General features: G+C 45.9%; 1 protein-coding gene across 1 annotated transcript in view; it reads left to right on the forward strand.

Annotated features, from left to right (window-relative positions):
- The window catches only part of LOC112573239, a 48,575-nt gene that overhangs the window by 14,001 nt on the left and 20,688 nt on the right, over nucleotides 1-13,886 (forward strand). The window contains 3 exon segments of the mRNA XM_025253430.1: nucleotides 12,067-13,091; nucleotides 13,094-13,839; nucleotides 13,842-13,886. Coding sequence (XP_025109215.1) covers nucleotides 12,908-13,091; nucleotides 13,094-13,839; nucleotides 13,842-13,886 — 975 coding nt within the window. The 5' untranslated portion in view covers nucleotides 12,067-12,907.

Consider the following 13,886-nt stretch of genomic DNA (forward strand, 5'->3'; position numbering starts at 1 on the left):
TCTCATTTTGCCGTTAAACCCTTGGTTCCCGCTCCTCGGCAGCCCCGAAAGTATACCCTCAGGACATGGCTGCCGTGCCTGCCTATCGCATAGCGGCCATCTTAGTCTTATAAATAACTGATTACGTTTGCAAAGTCTCGCGACACGTGCATTGATGTAACGCTCATGAATGATTAACTCGGGGACAATCATGTCGTGATTGAATATACCTCAACTGGCGGCAGCTCGCGGGGGCATCCGGTGGGGAACACGGCAAGGTGGACACTGCGATAACCTCTTGGCTATCATTATCCCCCTTGTCGCTCCTGCTCCTCCAACACTCGTTTTCTTCTTCTTTTTTTTTTTATTTCTTCCTTCCTTGCTTGCCTTCTTTTGCATTCTTGGTTATTGCTGTTTCGTCCTTCTTTTTTTTCATCTCTTGACCTGCGTTCACTCACTTCACTGTGCTCCTCTCACACTGAGAAAGCCTAAAGTTCTAGTAGTATATACATTTTGTTTTTTACTTAATGGCTGAATGCAAGATACTGATTACCCTATTAAAATATGCAGTAGAACTGTTACTCTGTTGTTAAAATAGAATAAAACCCCTTCTGTTTGTTACGATCATATGCGACCAATAATGTCTTTCTAATATATCCATTCACCTACATACTTTCTTGTCCCTTTCTTTCCTTTCTTATTCAGTTCCTAAATCCCAGACTGCAAAAGCGCAGGACTGGCGTGAAAGCTGTAAATAAAAGTAAATAAATCTGGTCCAGCATGTGGTCCTAGATTTCTCGACTTGACAAAGCTAACTTGCTGGAGCAGCATTTTTCATTTCCATTTGACTTTTGCTTTTCATTCGCACGATAAGGTTGTATTCAAGATAAATAAGTCTTTAAAATTTTGCAGGCAGATAGAATTACTCTCAGCTCCCCGGCATGACCAGTTCTTTAGACACGGCAAGGCAACAACAATGGACAAGTGGGTTTCCCGACTTCCCACGCTCCGTGTGTGACCACTGCCGTGAAAGTAATATATTTCAACAAAACGGTGTGAAATGTCAAGACGGGGTCCCATGGGTCGCGAACAAAGAAATGTCAAGTTTAATGTTTAAAACAGTATTAGGTCCTGTTTAGTTTCAAGAAAATCCGGGGCTGGACAAGAGGGGCAGCGACGATGTTGATTGTAATAGCAGCGTCCGCGGATACTACTTTTTCTTTCTTTCTCTCTTGTTTTTGAGTCTGTTAGCGTGTGAGAGTAAGAGGATGGCTCTCTCCGCCGACAAAGGATGGGGGAGCATAGCTGTCACCCGGGAAGTCCTGGGAAGCGTGGCGCCCCCAGGCTCCTGGATTCCGTTGTCAGCAGACGACAAGCGACAAGCGGTCCACTGGTCAGCGTGGTGACGGGGCCATGACGGAGGGTCCCGAAACGGTTGACGCAGGGAGTTGAAGGAGGAGGTTGGGGGTAGGACAAAGCAGGGCTGAACATCTTGATTTAGCTGCTGTCAAAAGTTTTAACATAATGAGCTTTTCTCGAGTAACGGTACTCGAGGCTCCTAGCGAGGGGGAAAAGGGAGGGTGATTTTTCATAGACTGTCACATGAGGTAGCTTGACCGCGCGCGCACACACACACAGATTCAAGATTTCTACCAGTCGTGATCCTTCATTCTTTGTCTCGTAAGACCAGGTCTTCCGTGGCCTTCTTACCCCTCTATATATCCTGGGAGTAACTAGACAGTGGATGGAGGTAGGTAGGTAAAGATGTGGGTTCAATGTATGTCATTGTCCTCACCTACATTTCATTTCCCCCTACTCCCTACCCCAACATTCCCTGCATAGCAGCACAGATTGCCAAATCACTCTTTTAATGTGTAATTTATTAAACTTTGTTATTGCAACTTCTTTTCAGGGAGATTTTTTTTAAAGAAGGGAATGCGGTAATGAATGAGGAGTGAATGAAGCTTGAATGAGGAGTGGCGCGTGCCACAATATTCAACAATATTGGAGAAATGGATCTGAACAGCAGAACAGGGGTTGTGAAGGTTGTGTTGGTAAATTCAGCCTTCAGCTCCTAGATAGAGAAAGGAATCCTGTTTACCACAGCACTGATGTTAATACTACTAGCGAAACACTCAGTCATATCTTTTACTTAATCCTATCCAACGTTTTGTTTCAAATAGACACCCATCCTTGTTTTGTTTTGAGGAAAGGATTTGTAAACAATCACTTTCCTTTTGGTTGCCTTAGGTCGACACTTATGTTTACAGCGAGAAGAGGTCAGCTGATGACAAAAGTGATTACTTATCTCTTTTATACCAGGCCTCTGTTTTCCACATTCTTGTTCTTTGCAGCTTTTTTAAACCGTCGCCATCCCTTTCATTTGTGCATCCATCCTTCTCTGTCTGTTTCGATATATTTGGCTATGTCTTTTTGTGTGCTTGCCTGGGTTTATATTCCCTGCCAACGTGCATACCTGTCCGACAGCAAAATTCAAAGACGATGACGACGACGACGATGACTAAAGTGGTGCAGTTTCCTTCCTTAACATTTCATGTGCTTTTATTATTTCTTTTATTACTATTTTATAGTGCGCTTTATACTCAAACCGTTGTTATGGACGAAAGATGTAACAAACCTTCCACATCCATATTTTTCAAGAAAGCTTTCGGAGTCCTGTATTGTATAAATGTAGTCAGATGATAATTTCTTTCGTCCCACGGCCGTGAAGAACAGCAGGAAGAACCCATTAGTTCTGCATTTTATTTAATTTTTTTTATTATTTCTTCTCCATGCAAATCACCAACCGTTCAGGTTTGAAACCCGAAGGTCGACTTTCTCCACAAGGGGCCACGCAGCCTCCCGTTACTGTGTCTTTGAGCCTCGAGTTGAGATATTCAAGTAAATCATGTTTTCCTGGCATTTTCGCTCCTGGTTAGCATTTTAAATCAATTCAGGCAGGTTTATTTGCACTTTATCATTCTGTCGTTTACTCCGCTCTGCCTCTGCGGTGGCGCTTTGAACTTTGCAGGCTCATGTTGTGATACACAGCCTTTTTCACCCAGTCTTCCTCCTCCTTGCTTTCCCCCGAGCTGGCTCTTCCAGGGGCCCTGGGGGCAGTGTGTGAGGGAGGGATGGATGTGGGGGCTGGATGGGAATGAAACTCGGAGATTTGTGTGATGTTTTAATAGCTTGTGCTGGTCATTTTACAATTTTCGGAGTCTCAACAATGGCAGTTTTTTGTCTCCCTTCTCGTTTTGCCGAGTTAATGAGTGCGAGCCTAGCCAAGAAACCTTCACACATGCACACACTCGCTTCATCCCAGCTATGAATGTACTTCAAAGTCGAGATAAGTTTGGTATATGTGCTGCATGTTCCCCAACTGCGAGCCAGTGCAACGCACCCCTCTCCCCTCCCCCCTTTAAGTTTTGTTGTCACTGTAAACAGGAAAAGGCGAAAGGGCAAAGGTTTCCCAAGCCACATACGAGGGTGTGGGAAGGAAATCTTTATTCTTTGTTCGACTTCTTTAGGTGTGTTCAAGAGGTAGTCTTGTCCAGAAGAGCCTAATTACAGTCAAGCACTGCGTGGCCCCTCTGTCGAAGAATTTGTTTAATATTATTATTAGCTTGGAGGAGGATGCTAGTCGAGGGGACTAGTAACGATTTGGTTGAGGAGGGAGCTGATGCACATGCAACAAGAATGGAAGCTGTATGATAATACTACGAAGCTTTCTGTGTCGTCATGAGGTCAGTGGGGGTCAAAGGTGGGAAGAAAACAGTCTGAGGATGTGCGAATGAGAAAGAAGATAAAAGTTGAAACAGTTTTCTAGTTTTCATGTGGATTTTTGTTACACACCCTCTTGTAGCACACTCCCTGTACATTTTTGTTGCGGTTTTGTTTTCTTGGTCTGACAGTCTTTGACCTGATGGTGTGACGACTCACTCTTTCTTTACTGTTATAGTTGAACCTGACTTTCCTGACCTCTTTCCTTTCAGGATAAACGTCAGCTTTTACTAACGTGAACTATTTCAACCGGAATGAACTTCCCGTGCTAGAAGGCGGACGCTCACAGTCAGAGCTATGCGGCTAGCCCCTGCTGATGCAATGACCTATGACCTGCTGATGCAATGGTTGAGTCGACCTCATACCTCATACTTCATACTTCCGGGTGTTTATCACGCGTCACGACACAAGTCAAATCCTTCTGCCCGCCCCACCCCACCTCACCAGCCACCCCGCGCTGTTATGATAGCTCACGTGTGACTAAGTGCTGCTCACAATGGCGTCTGCTTCAGTCGGCACATTCCCCTCTTGTTTGATATTCCCCCCTTTTTTTTACAAACTCACATTCCTCATACACACACGAGATATTCTTCTTCACCGGAAGTTTGTTGTTGAATAATATCTGTTCATGATTTGGCAGGTGTGTCCATGACAGTCATGGCAAAGAATTGACAGACTTGGTCACATATTCGACAAGATGTGTCTGGTTAAGACCTTTCTTAAAACACACACACGCAGCCCTTCCAGGGATACAAATTTACAAAATTTTAATCAAGTTTCTTAATGTATTTTAACAACCGTCATGTAAACACTTGGTCAAGCATTCGTTCATTTTTTTTTTCGGTTAATAAGAGTTTTTAAGAAGGGCCAAAGAAGGGCGATGATGCGATGAGATTTTTTCTCACCATGACCACCGAAAATCACTAAATGAAATAGAAAACAAATGTTGAAAACAAACCATTGTGTGTATGCGCGCGTGCGGGCGTACGTGCGTGGGAGAGAAGACGGATAAAGGGGAAGGACGAGTGTTTTATTTTTTGTTTGTGTTGGGGGTTGGGGGATGGGGAATGGTTGCTAGCGCCGGCAACTGTTGGCCAGTGTGTGTGTGAAGGACTTCTCCCGGCGAGTAGAAGCAATCGTCTTTTCCTTGTGAGAAGACGGTGAGTCATCATCAGCTGACTACATGCCTCCTGGCACGCTCGCCAGCGACCCCGAGTGGACACTCGGACAACCACTGAAGCACAAGTAGAAGAAAAACATGGGCCTTCTCCCACCCACCGCCAGATACAGCCGCACCTCTTGCTCTTGCCAGTCCATGTTGCCGCTCCTTTGATGACTACTGAGTCCGCGTTCATCCACGTTAGCGTGCGAGTTTATTAATAATTGTTGATGGCTTTGTCAGACATTTTTAAGGTTACATCAGTGCATGAGTCTACGAGGTACATTCACTTCGCATCACCACCGAATAAAATAAAGTAGACGGCAAGGTCCTTGATAATACAGTTTCTTTCCCTCCTTCCGAACGGATATAACACGAAAATCTCTCATTTGATTTATGTCGTAATACAGTTTTGCTCATTTGTCGATTGAGATATATATGTAAATAAATGAAAAGGCCGGCGCGAAATTGTTTTCCTGGTACCGTGGTCATGAAAGGATCGAAAACGAGGCTGTTTCCGGTTGCCCGACGCCATAAGGAGATCTCTTTGGTCACTTAATTAGCAGTCAGTCGCACCGAAGTTGGAAGGATCTTTCAAAGGCCGTGATGCATGGTGATGCTTGTTGCCTAAACCGACTTTACAACGCCATCTTCGTGCAAAATTTGCTGTGAAAAAATAATTTTGTGGTCCAGGCGCTCGCGAGTTAGGGGTGAGGAGGAGGTCACTCTCAAGGCCTCGTACGTGCTTCACGTGCTAATGTTCTGCTCTGTCCGCGAAATCGCTGCTTAATGGTACTGACGGTGCGCCGTACTTTTTCTCCCTCGCTGCTGCTGAATGTGGAGTCCCACACGTGTCATAACCCGCGAAATGGTGCCTGGATCCATCATTGATACGTATTAACGTAGCGAACGCGGCGACTGCCACTGGTGGTGGTGACCTATGACCTAGCCGTCATGCAAGGAAGGCAGTTAAGAGAGTGATAGCGACTAGCCGTTAAGGACTTATGACCTTGGCAATGGTTTGCCTCAAGATGGGCGAAGAAGCCCTCCTCTACTCCCACTTCCGAGTTCCGGCCACAAACCAGTCGCGGTTTGCTCCGCGTTAAAATAATGAAGAGGATGGAGAGGAAACGTTAGTCAAGAAATGAGAATATGAACAAGACATGGCTGTACTATTTAATTGTTGATGATAGAGGGAGGCGAGTGAAGAAATGTGTACTGAATGACAAATAGTGATGAACACTCTTTTAAATTAAGGTGGGGTAAGGAAAGTGCATTAGAAGTTACCCAAGTATTACGTGCAGTCCTACTTTATCCTTCCTTTTTATTTTTTTTATTTTTTTTTTTTTGTTTTGTTTTTTTTATTTTTTTTTGTTTTGTTTTTGTTTGTTGTTTTTGTTTTTGTTTTGTTTTGTTTATGTGACGGCCATCAGATTATTCCGCAATTTGTGACCCGCCAGCATTAGATGTAACCGCCGCAAGGTCTGCTGTTGGAAGGGCTGAACGGTTGTTGTACGCATCTCACTCACACGGAGCTAGGTTGATAAAGTTGCCCGGACCCCGGTTGTCTCCTTCTAATAGGCGGAAACGTACGTTCCTCGCGCCAGCGTCATCTGGTGGTGGAGCTGATGGATCCAGAGATGCCCGGATGATGCAGGACCCGCAGGACAGGTGTCAGTCAGAAGGCTGATGTCGTCCGCAAAGGACGTGTGTAGGAGGCTAGTAGCTGTTGAATGGATGGGATGGGGTCAATGTCCTAGTGGGAACTACTTCAGCCTTCTCTCTCTCTGTGTGAATTATAATCACCGGTCGTCAAGTACTCGCTGTTTAGTCAGCGGCGTGAAGTTGTTCCGTCTCATTCACACGTCCTGTCACGGCAGAAATATTTCTCCTATGCTTGCAAAGCGGAAGTTTCTTAAAGTATGTGTCGCTGCTAACAGTGGGACTTCAGAGAACTACACATAAAACAAACAGCCGGGCGGCACTAATAGGAGCTGCGCTTTCCGGACTCACAAGAAGATCATACTAAGTTACACGGGAACATGTTCTCGGGCATTACGAGCACCAGTTTCATGTAAAAAAAAAAATACTCAAGTTGTTCACAACACATGTTGATGATAGTTACTGTGTCACTGCTAATTTGAAATAGAACAATTCATCGTGAAATTTCTAAACTCGTATGTCCAGGATCTTTTGAACTAAATGTTTTGTTACTTGTTTGTTTTTGTAGTTTTATGACTTGTTAAATATTTTTAGAAATTCCAGTAGACTATAAAAATACCTGAAATAAATTAGTAACATATTATATTTGCGTCTATCATACTCTATTTTTACAAGTTTTGCTAAGCTACATTATTTAATTGTTGGTGTCATTGCCTTAACAGCAAAGTTTATAAAATGAATCATATACATTCTTTTATTTTCAGACAATATTTTGTGCACTTTTAAGTACTTATTTTAAGAGAAAAACGTGAAAAAAAAAAAACCCCGAGAAAATATGATCTTGAAAGATAAAGTTTCCTATGTACAGCTAACAAAAACAGGATGTTGTCTTATCTCAAACAGACAATAAGTAATTTGAGGAGAAGTATGCTGAAGTGTTGAAGTAGCATGATAAGTGTGACAGAACAGTTGGGGTCTGCCGAGATCAGTCGATTACTTTATTCCTTGTTTTTTAAGTTCTAATTTAAATTGTGTTTCTTCTGTCTTCCTTTTTTTTCCCCCACCGGCTCCTGTGTGTGAGAGAGGATGTGTACTCGTTACGGTTGAGTGGTCACGCGCCGTGGCCTTGCGGTTGTCCGCGCGGGAGGTGACGCGTGCTGGCGCAGCCCCAGACCCTTGTTGAAATAGAGGCGACAATTAAAAATAAAAGGTTGGTGGGGAATGGACAGGGAATCGATAGCCGCCCCTGAATAAAAGCCCGCTTATTGGACAAGACAGGGAGCGAGAGAAATGTCTAGACAAAATCTCTCGGCGGAGCGGTCACTTTCTTCGTCGTCGTCGCTCGAGGTTCAGCGTCGGAAGGTGGAACTGTCCAGCGACAGCCCCCGTGTCTGTCGGCTGTCACTGGTGCTGGTGGTGGTGATGCCGAGAGTTGTCCACGTCGCGCTATGGTAGCATCATCATCATCCACAGCGTGCATCATCAACTGTTGGGAAGGAGGAGGGACCAATGGGTTCATCCGTATCGGTGTCTGAGAACGATATTTTATTTGTGTACACCTTGTCTATCCGTACAAACTATTCATTTACATGAACAGAGGTTATGAACAGTTCAGGTGGATGTCACACAGATCCACTTCTTGCTCTTTCATTGCCAGCGTGAATGTTTTATAAGAAAAATCCAGTTGCATAGCGAGAGTTGTTTTCCCTTCCCCACCCGACTATCCACCCAACATCAGTTTAGCGTTTGACGTTTGTGACTTTTTTTTTTAACGAATATTTTGCCCGTTATGTATGGTTTTCATGTAGCTTTTACGATAAACATTGTCTTGGTCAGATTAAAGCACCTGACAAGTTGCCATTTCTGCTGAACTGCTGCCAAACATTTGTTGTTGTAAACTGCGCATTAGTAAATACTACTCTTAACTTTATTTGTTTACTCATGCAGCTACCTTTATGTAGTCGCGCACGTGCACAGAAACAACGGTCATACAGGTGTGATTTTTTTTTTAATCTCCTGGTAAGAGTGAAAGGTTTCTTTATTTGCAGGTGGGGATCGGTGGTTTGAGGGGAAGGAGGAATAGGAAGTGAGTCTGATGCTTTGTCCTTTGCTTCTGTGGTATTTCACGGACATTGTAGCTGCGAGGATGAGCACGATTCAGCTGCGCCGAGCGTGTAACGGCTGAAAGAAGACATTAATCATTTCTTAACCGGCACCAGCAAGGTGCTCTTCTCGAAGTGGAAACAAAAGTAGCAGGACACTGCGTTGACGTCACATCCTGTCATAGTCACGTCGCTGAGACGTGGTTGAGGAAATAGCGGGTGGGGGTGAGGACGTGAGCGGCGGTGAAGATGTTGGGGGGGGGGGAGATGGGGTGGGGAGGGGGCATGAGTGATGTCAATTGCCAGTTTGGTCGCTGGAGTGAAACATTTGATTTTGTTTGCCAGACATTACCGTCAGGCGACAGGAAAAGTAGCTTACCATCCAGCAAGTCTCTTGCTGTCAATTCTCAATCCCTCCCCCAAATCAGAATTTGTTTTACCAGCTTAAGCCTTATAAATCTCTTTACAGTTTGTCTGGGGCGATATAACCCCGCTGACCCACATAGCCAAACAGTAGCAATACTATTGACTGTGTAGCGGGTATGTTTGCTCGCCAACGTATACCATTGTCCACACTCGATGGTAGTCTCTGCCCGGCTGTGCTGCTGTTGATAACTTCTTATACACAGGGTATGTTTGCTTGTCAACATATACCATTGTCCAGACTCCTCGGCCAGCTAGACTGCTGTAGAAAATAATAAAAAATGTTTGGGGGCAACTGTCGTTGTGCCCTCGTTTAGGTTAGAAAATCCTTAGATAAATCCAGAAAGAGGGTCACCCCACTTCCAATGTGTTATCATGCATGTCGAAGATCTCTACCCGTGCATGCAAGTTCGGGTGTGACGGTGTTCAGCGTGTGCTTCACGTGTCAGAAATGTCAAAGGTCGTTGTCAGTGGATAAATGTTCTGTTGAGGGAAGTTTGAGAATATATCTGCATTACGATAAACAGAACGGAGTGAATCATCACAGATATATGCATTTGTCTTCTGTAACAGTCATATACTTTACCTCTTATTTATTTTATGTTCATAAGACATGTCAGAAGCTTGTAAACACCATAAAACATGTTAATCACAGTAACAACAGTGTGACACTCAGTTCCCGCTTTCGGCACTACGACCCTTCTGTCTGTATTTTCGGACTTCTAAATTAGACCTTGTTGAAGCTCGATCGTAAATATTTAACTCGGATGTTGGTTAACCGGGAACTTCCCATATTTTTAATCCTTTCAAGGGCTGTTTCTTTGCTTTAAAAAAATCTGTAAACAACAAATTGATTCGACCCATGTTCTTTCTTTCCTTATTATTCATCCCTTCCTTTCTCCATTTACGTCTGTATTAAATTGAAGGAGTATGAGTTGCAAATTTTTTGTTCTTGAAAAATTTGTTTTTCTGCAGTCACTTTAAGACAAATTGTTGACAACACATCTCGCTACATTTTCACCAAAACATTCTCTGTCTCATCTCTCTTTCTCTCTGCTTTTTCGATTCTCCGACAAGATTGGCGGCTGGAGGTTGGCCGGAAAGGATGGGCAGTGTAGATGCTGGAGCGTGGCACTCTCCTAATTATGTTTTAACATACATGAAAGCGGTCTAGACTTGTTCTCCCCGCCCGTCTCGCTTCTTACATCTGTCGGCCAAATTGTCACGATCAGGGTGGACCCGGCGGTGGGTAGAGGCACGTACCACGCGCTGGGAACCGACGGGGACTGGCTGGTCAGTTGCGGCACATCAATTTGTACCGCGCCCCGGCTCCTGGGGGTGGTGGAGGCACAGGGCAGTAATATCGAAGACAGAAAAATTGCAAACGAATGCAGACACAGAAGGTGGTGGGAGGGGACGAGAGTTTTGAGGTCACAGATAGACACAAAGAAGTAGGAACGGGGAGAAAAAAAAACTAACTTTTTATTGTTTTTGATAAATACATCAATATCCATCTTTTATAGATCAAACAATAAGATGATAGTGTTTTCTCTTCTTTCCTTTTTTGCTCAGTAATCACAATAATAATTATTTTATTTTTATGTCTGGTTCCCCCCTTTATTTTTAAGAGGTCGTGAAGAGGTTTTGTTTAAAAAAAAAGTCTCACCTTTATGTTCAGACCAAAATTAAAGGTGTGTCGCTGACAAGTTCAAAGTGTCGTGATGGGTTTCAAAGTGGTTTTGCATGCAGAATGAGTTAAAAACGAGTGTTTCGAGAGTTAAAAGTGTTGTTCCAATCATGACCATGCATCGTCGGCAGGGACAAAGCGAAAGGGTGAAGGTCAGAGGGAGAGAGGTAAAGAAGACGGGGAGGAAGATAGTGTAGCAGATGGAAGCAGTCGCGGGAAGGTAGTGGTGGGTGAAGGCGGGGGAGGAGGGGAAGAAGTGGTCTAGCGAGAGGGACCAGTGCAGAGAGCGTGACATATGCCGATGTCCCCCCTGAAGGCCTTTGTGGCTATTGATTGCAAGCGTGTCATCTATCACGGCCTTTGTATCAGGGGCCGAGTAGCAAGTATGACGTGTGATTTATCAGTATAATTATGGTTCACAAACATCAAACCGCCTCTGATGTCGTTTTCGCCCGAAGACCGCCGCTCTATCGGAGTTTTTCTCTCTCCGACCGCTAGTCGTTCAGTTGGTCGGTCGGTCGACGGTCGACCGACCAGCTCCGGTCACAAAGATCAGTAGAACGGAAACAAGAGATCGACACAGCTGCAGAGAGGGAGAGAGATTGTGAGATGCGAGGAGGACGGGGGTGGGAGAGAGAGAGAGAAAAAAAAAGGCGAGGAAGTGGGGTTTAAAAACGGCGATGAGTTGGTGAACAGGAGCGTAAGGGATGGTCTTTGTTGACCACGCGTCTGGTCCCTTTCTGGCTCTTCAAATCATATTTCAGAACTAGCCAAATCATTTTTTGGGCCTGGCTTGCCGGCCAATGCATCTTGAAGAATCGAAAAGGAAAGTAATTTGCATTTAAATAGGATTTGTCTCCCAGAGGTCAGGTACCGCTCAGACTAAAAGTATTCATAAAAAATCGCATTTAGCCCTGGCCACGGGACCGGACTGATAGGCCGACGGGCGGTGGGGATTGTTGTCATTGTGTCCAACAATTGCCTTGTTACCGCCTTCAAAATTAACCGTAAATTGCATTTACCTGCCGCCATTCAAGGGTATTAATATCTAGATAATGGCAATTCCTCTTAAATTTCAACCCACACCTGCTCTGCCCGGCCGGGTGGACTGAGATCCGAGTTCCGTCGTTTGGCTTGTCAATTATGTAATTGTTTCTGGGCGACCAAGATTAGGGTGGGAAAATGAGTGTGGGGGATATGCTGGGGGGACATTGTCGCGATAATTCTTTTGTCGACTTTTCCTACTTCTTCTTTGCATTCTGTTGTTGCAGACTGGCGGCGGCTGTTTCCCCGATGACTAGACACATTTCAGAAGCGCTGCTGGTGGGTCAAGTCGAAACCACAACCGAATAAGAGCACCAGGGGCTTTTTTTCTCTTGGGGGGGTGGGGAAGATTTAGACTAACACCAACAAGCTTCCGCGATAATCTGGAGCAAAAGTTTGATGCCAAGAACAAGGGAGAGCCAGCAGGAGGAGCAGCAGTTTCCATGACAACTTGATGGTCGCGGCCGTGGCCTTATACACACGCACGCTCGACCGTCGGGGGTGACTGCCAGAAGGTAATCCCTACCCAGCCAAAGCTTTCAACGAACAACCTTATCCCGACGTGCATGATCTATTTTCGTCCACGGTTTGTTGGATCCCAAGGTGGCTGCGTCGATCCATGCTAATTACCTGCTTACTGCAGATGAGCATTGTTCACATTCTTTTGACATGATTGCGATGGAGTCTATGAAATCCAGTCGGCGTAAGCAGACGAAGCCAATACGGGTACCGTTCGGGGTGGACCCGGACACAGGGGCCTTGGACGCCACCATCAACAGCCAGGCCACTCCTCTTCCCCCTTCTCCTCATCATACGTCAGAGGAAGATCCCCGTCAGAACGGCCGGGACGGACAGGAGGGGATGCTCATGGAGGAGGACGCCGACGTGCCCCTGGACATGCACGTGTCCATCATCGCCTGCAAGATGTGCCCGGAGACCTTCCCCTGCAGCGATGACCTGCGGGAACACATGGATCTCTCCCACGGCGCCGCCCTGAAAAAGCCGAGGCTTCACGAGTCGGATTTCCGACTGCCTATCACCGGCTAGGAAACGAGCTGTTTCAAGAGAATGCTTTTCCTTCCTAACGGACACCCCGAACCGCAGACCGAGGTGCTGTCGCTCACCAAGCCCAAGCCAAGTATAGAGCGTATAGAGCCTAAAGAACAAAGTTTTAAAGATCAGAATGGCGACAGCTCCAGGAAGGTAGACGGTGGAAAGATTTTCCATCCAGACGCTTACTGCGAGCTGTGCGACAGGAGTTTTGTAACAAATATTTTTTAAAGACTCACAAAGCCAACAAGCATGGCATCTTTGACAGAACGTCTCCTCCACCATTCAGTGGCAGCAGCTCCACACCGCCTTCAGGGATGCCCTTGCTTCCGGATGCGCCTGTTCCGTTTGAAGTCAATCTTCCCGCATCGCCGCCTCAAAAAGCTGAGCTGAGTACACCACCGTGGCAACAACAACAACAACAGCCACAGCAACAACAGATGCCTAAGAAAGACACTCCAAACAGACCCGATCATCAGCTGCCCTCGCCAAGCTCCAAAAAGTCTGAAGCCGAAGCAGCAGCTGAGAAGAAGGTGACGAGTTTGATCTCGGCCGTTATGAACAGTATTCCTAGCAGCCAGTCGGCTCCAGGGTCCGACAGCAGCAAGTCTTCCGGCACTTCAGGCAGCGGCAACACCAGCACCAGTAAGGACCCCAGCATGGAAGACTATTGCGAGATCTGTCAGAAGCACTTCTGCAACAAGTATTACCTCAAGAAGCACAAGCAGGACGTGCACGGGATCATCCCGGAGACTGGTCCCACGACGACCAAGCGCAGCCGGGCAAGCTCTAGTCTGCTCGACTTGCCAGTCGTCTCTTCCGTCGGCATGGGATCCCCCATGATGCTTCCTCAGCCCATGGTCAGCATGGGAGGGATGCCAGCGCTGCCCCCTGGCGTCATGGTGCTGAACCCTTTCCTACAGCAGATGACCATCATACCCACGGGCAACCTCCCCAGCCGCTGTTGCACGGGCACCAGCTACACCCTCCCCCTCAT

The sequence above is a fragment of the Pomacea canaliculata genome, linkage group LG10 (genome assembly GCF_003073045.1).
Source record: "Pomacea canaliculata isolate SZHN2017 linkage group LG10, ASM307304v1, whole genome shotgun sequence".
In the NCBI taxonomy this organism is placed as follows: Eukaryota; Metazoa; Mollusca; class Gastropoda; order Architaenioglossa; family Ampullariidae; genus Pomacea; species Pomacea canaliculata.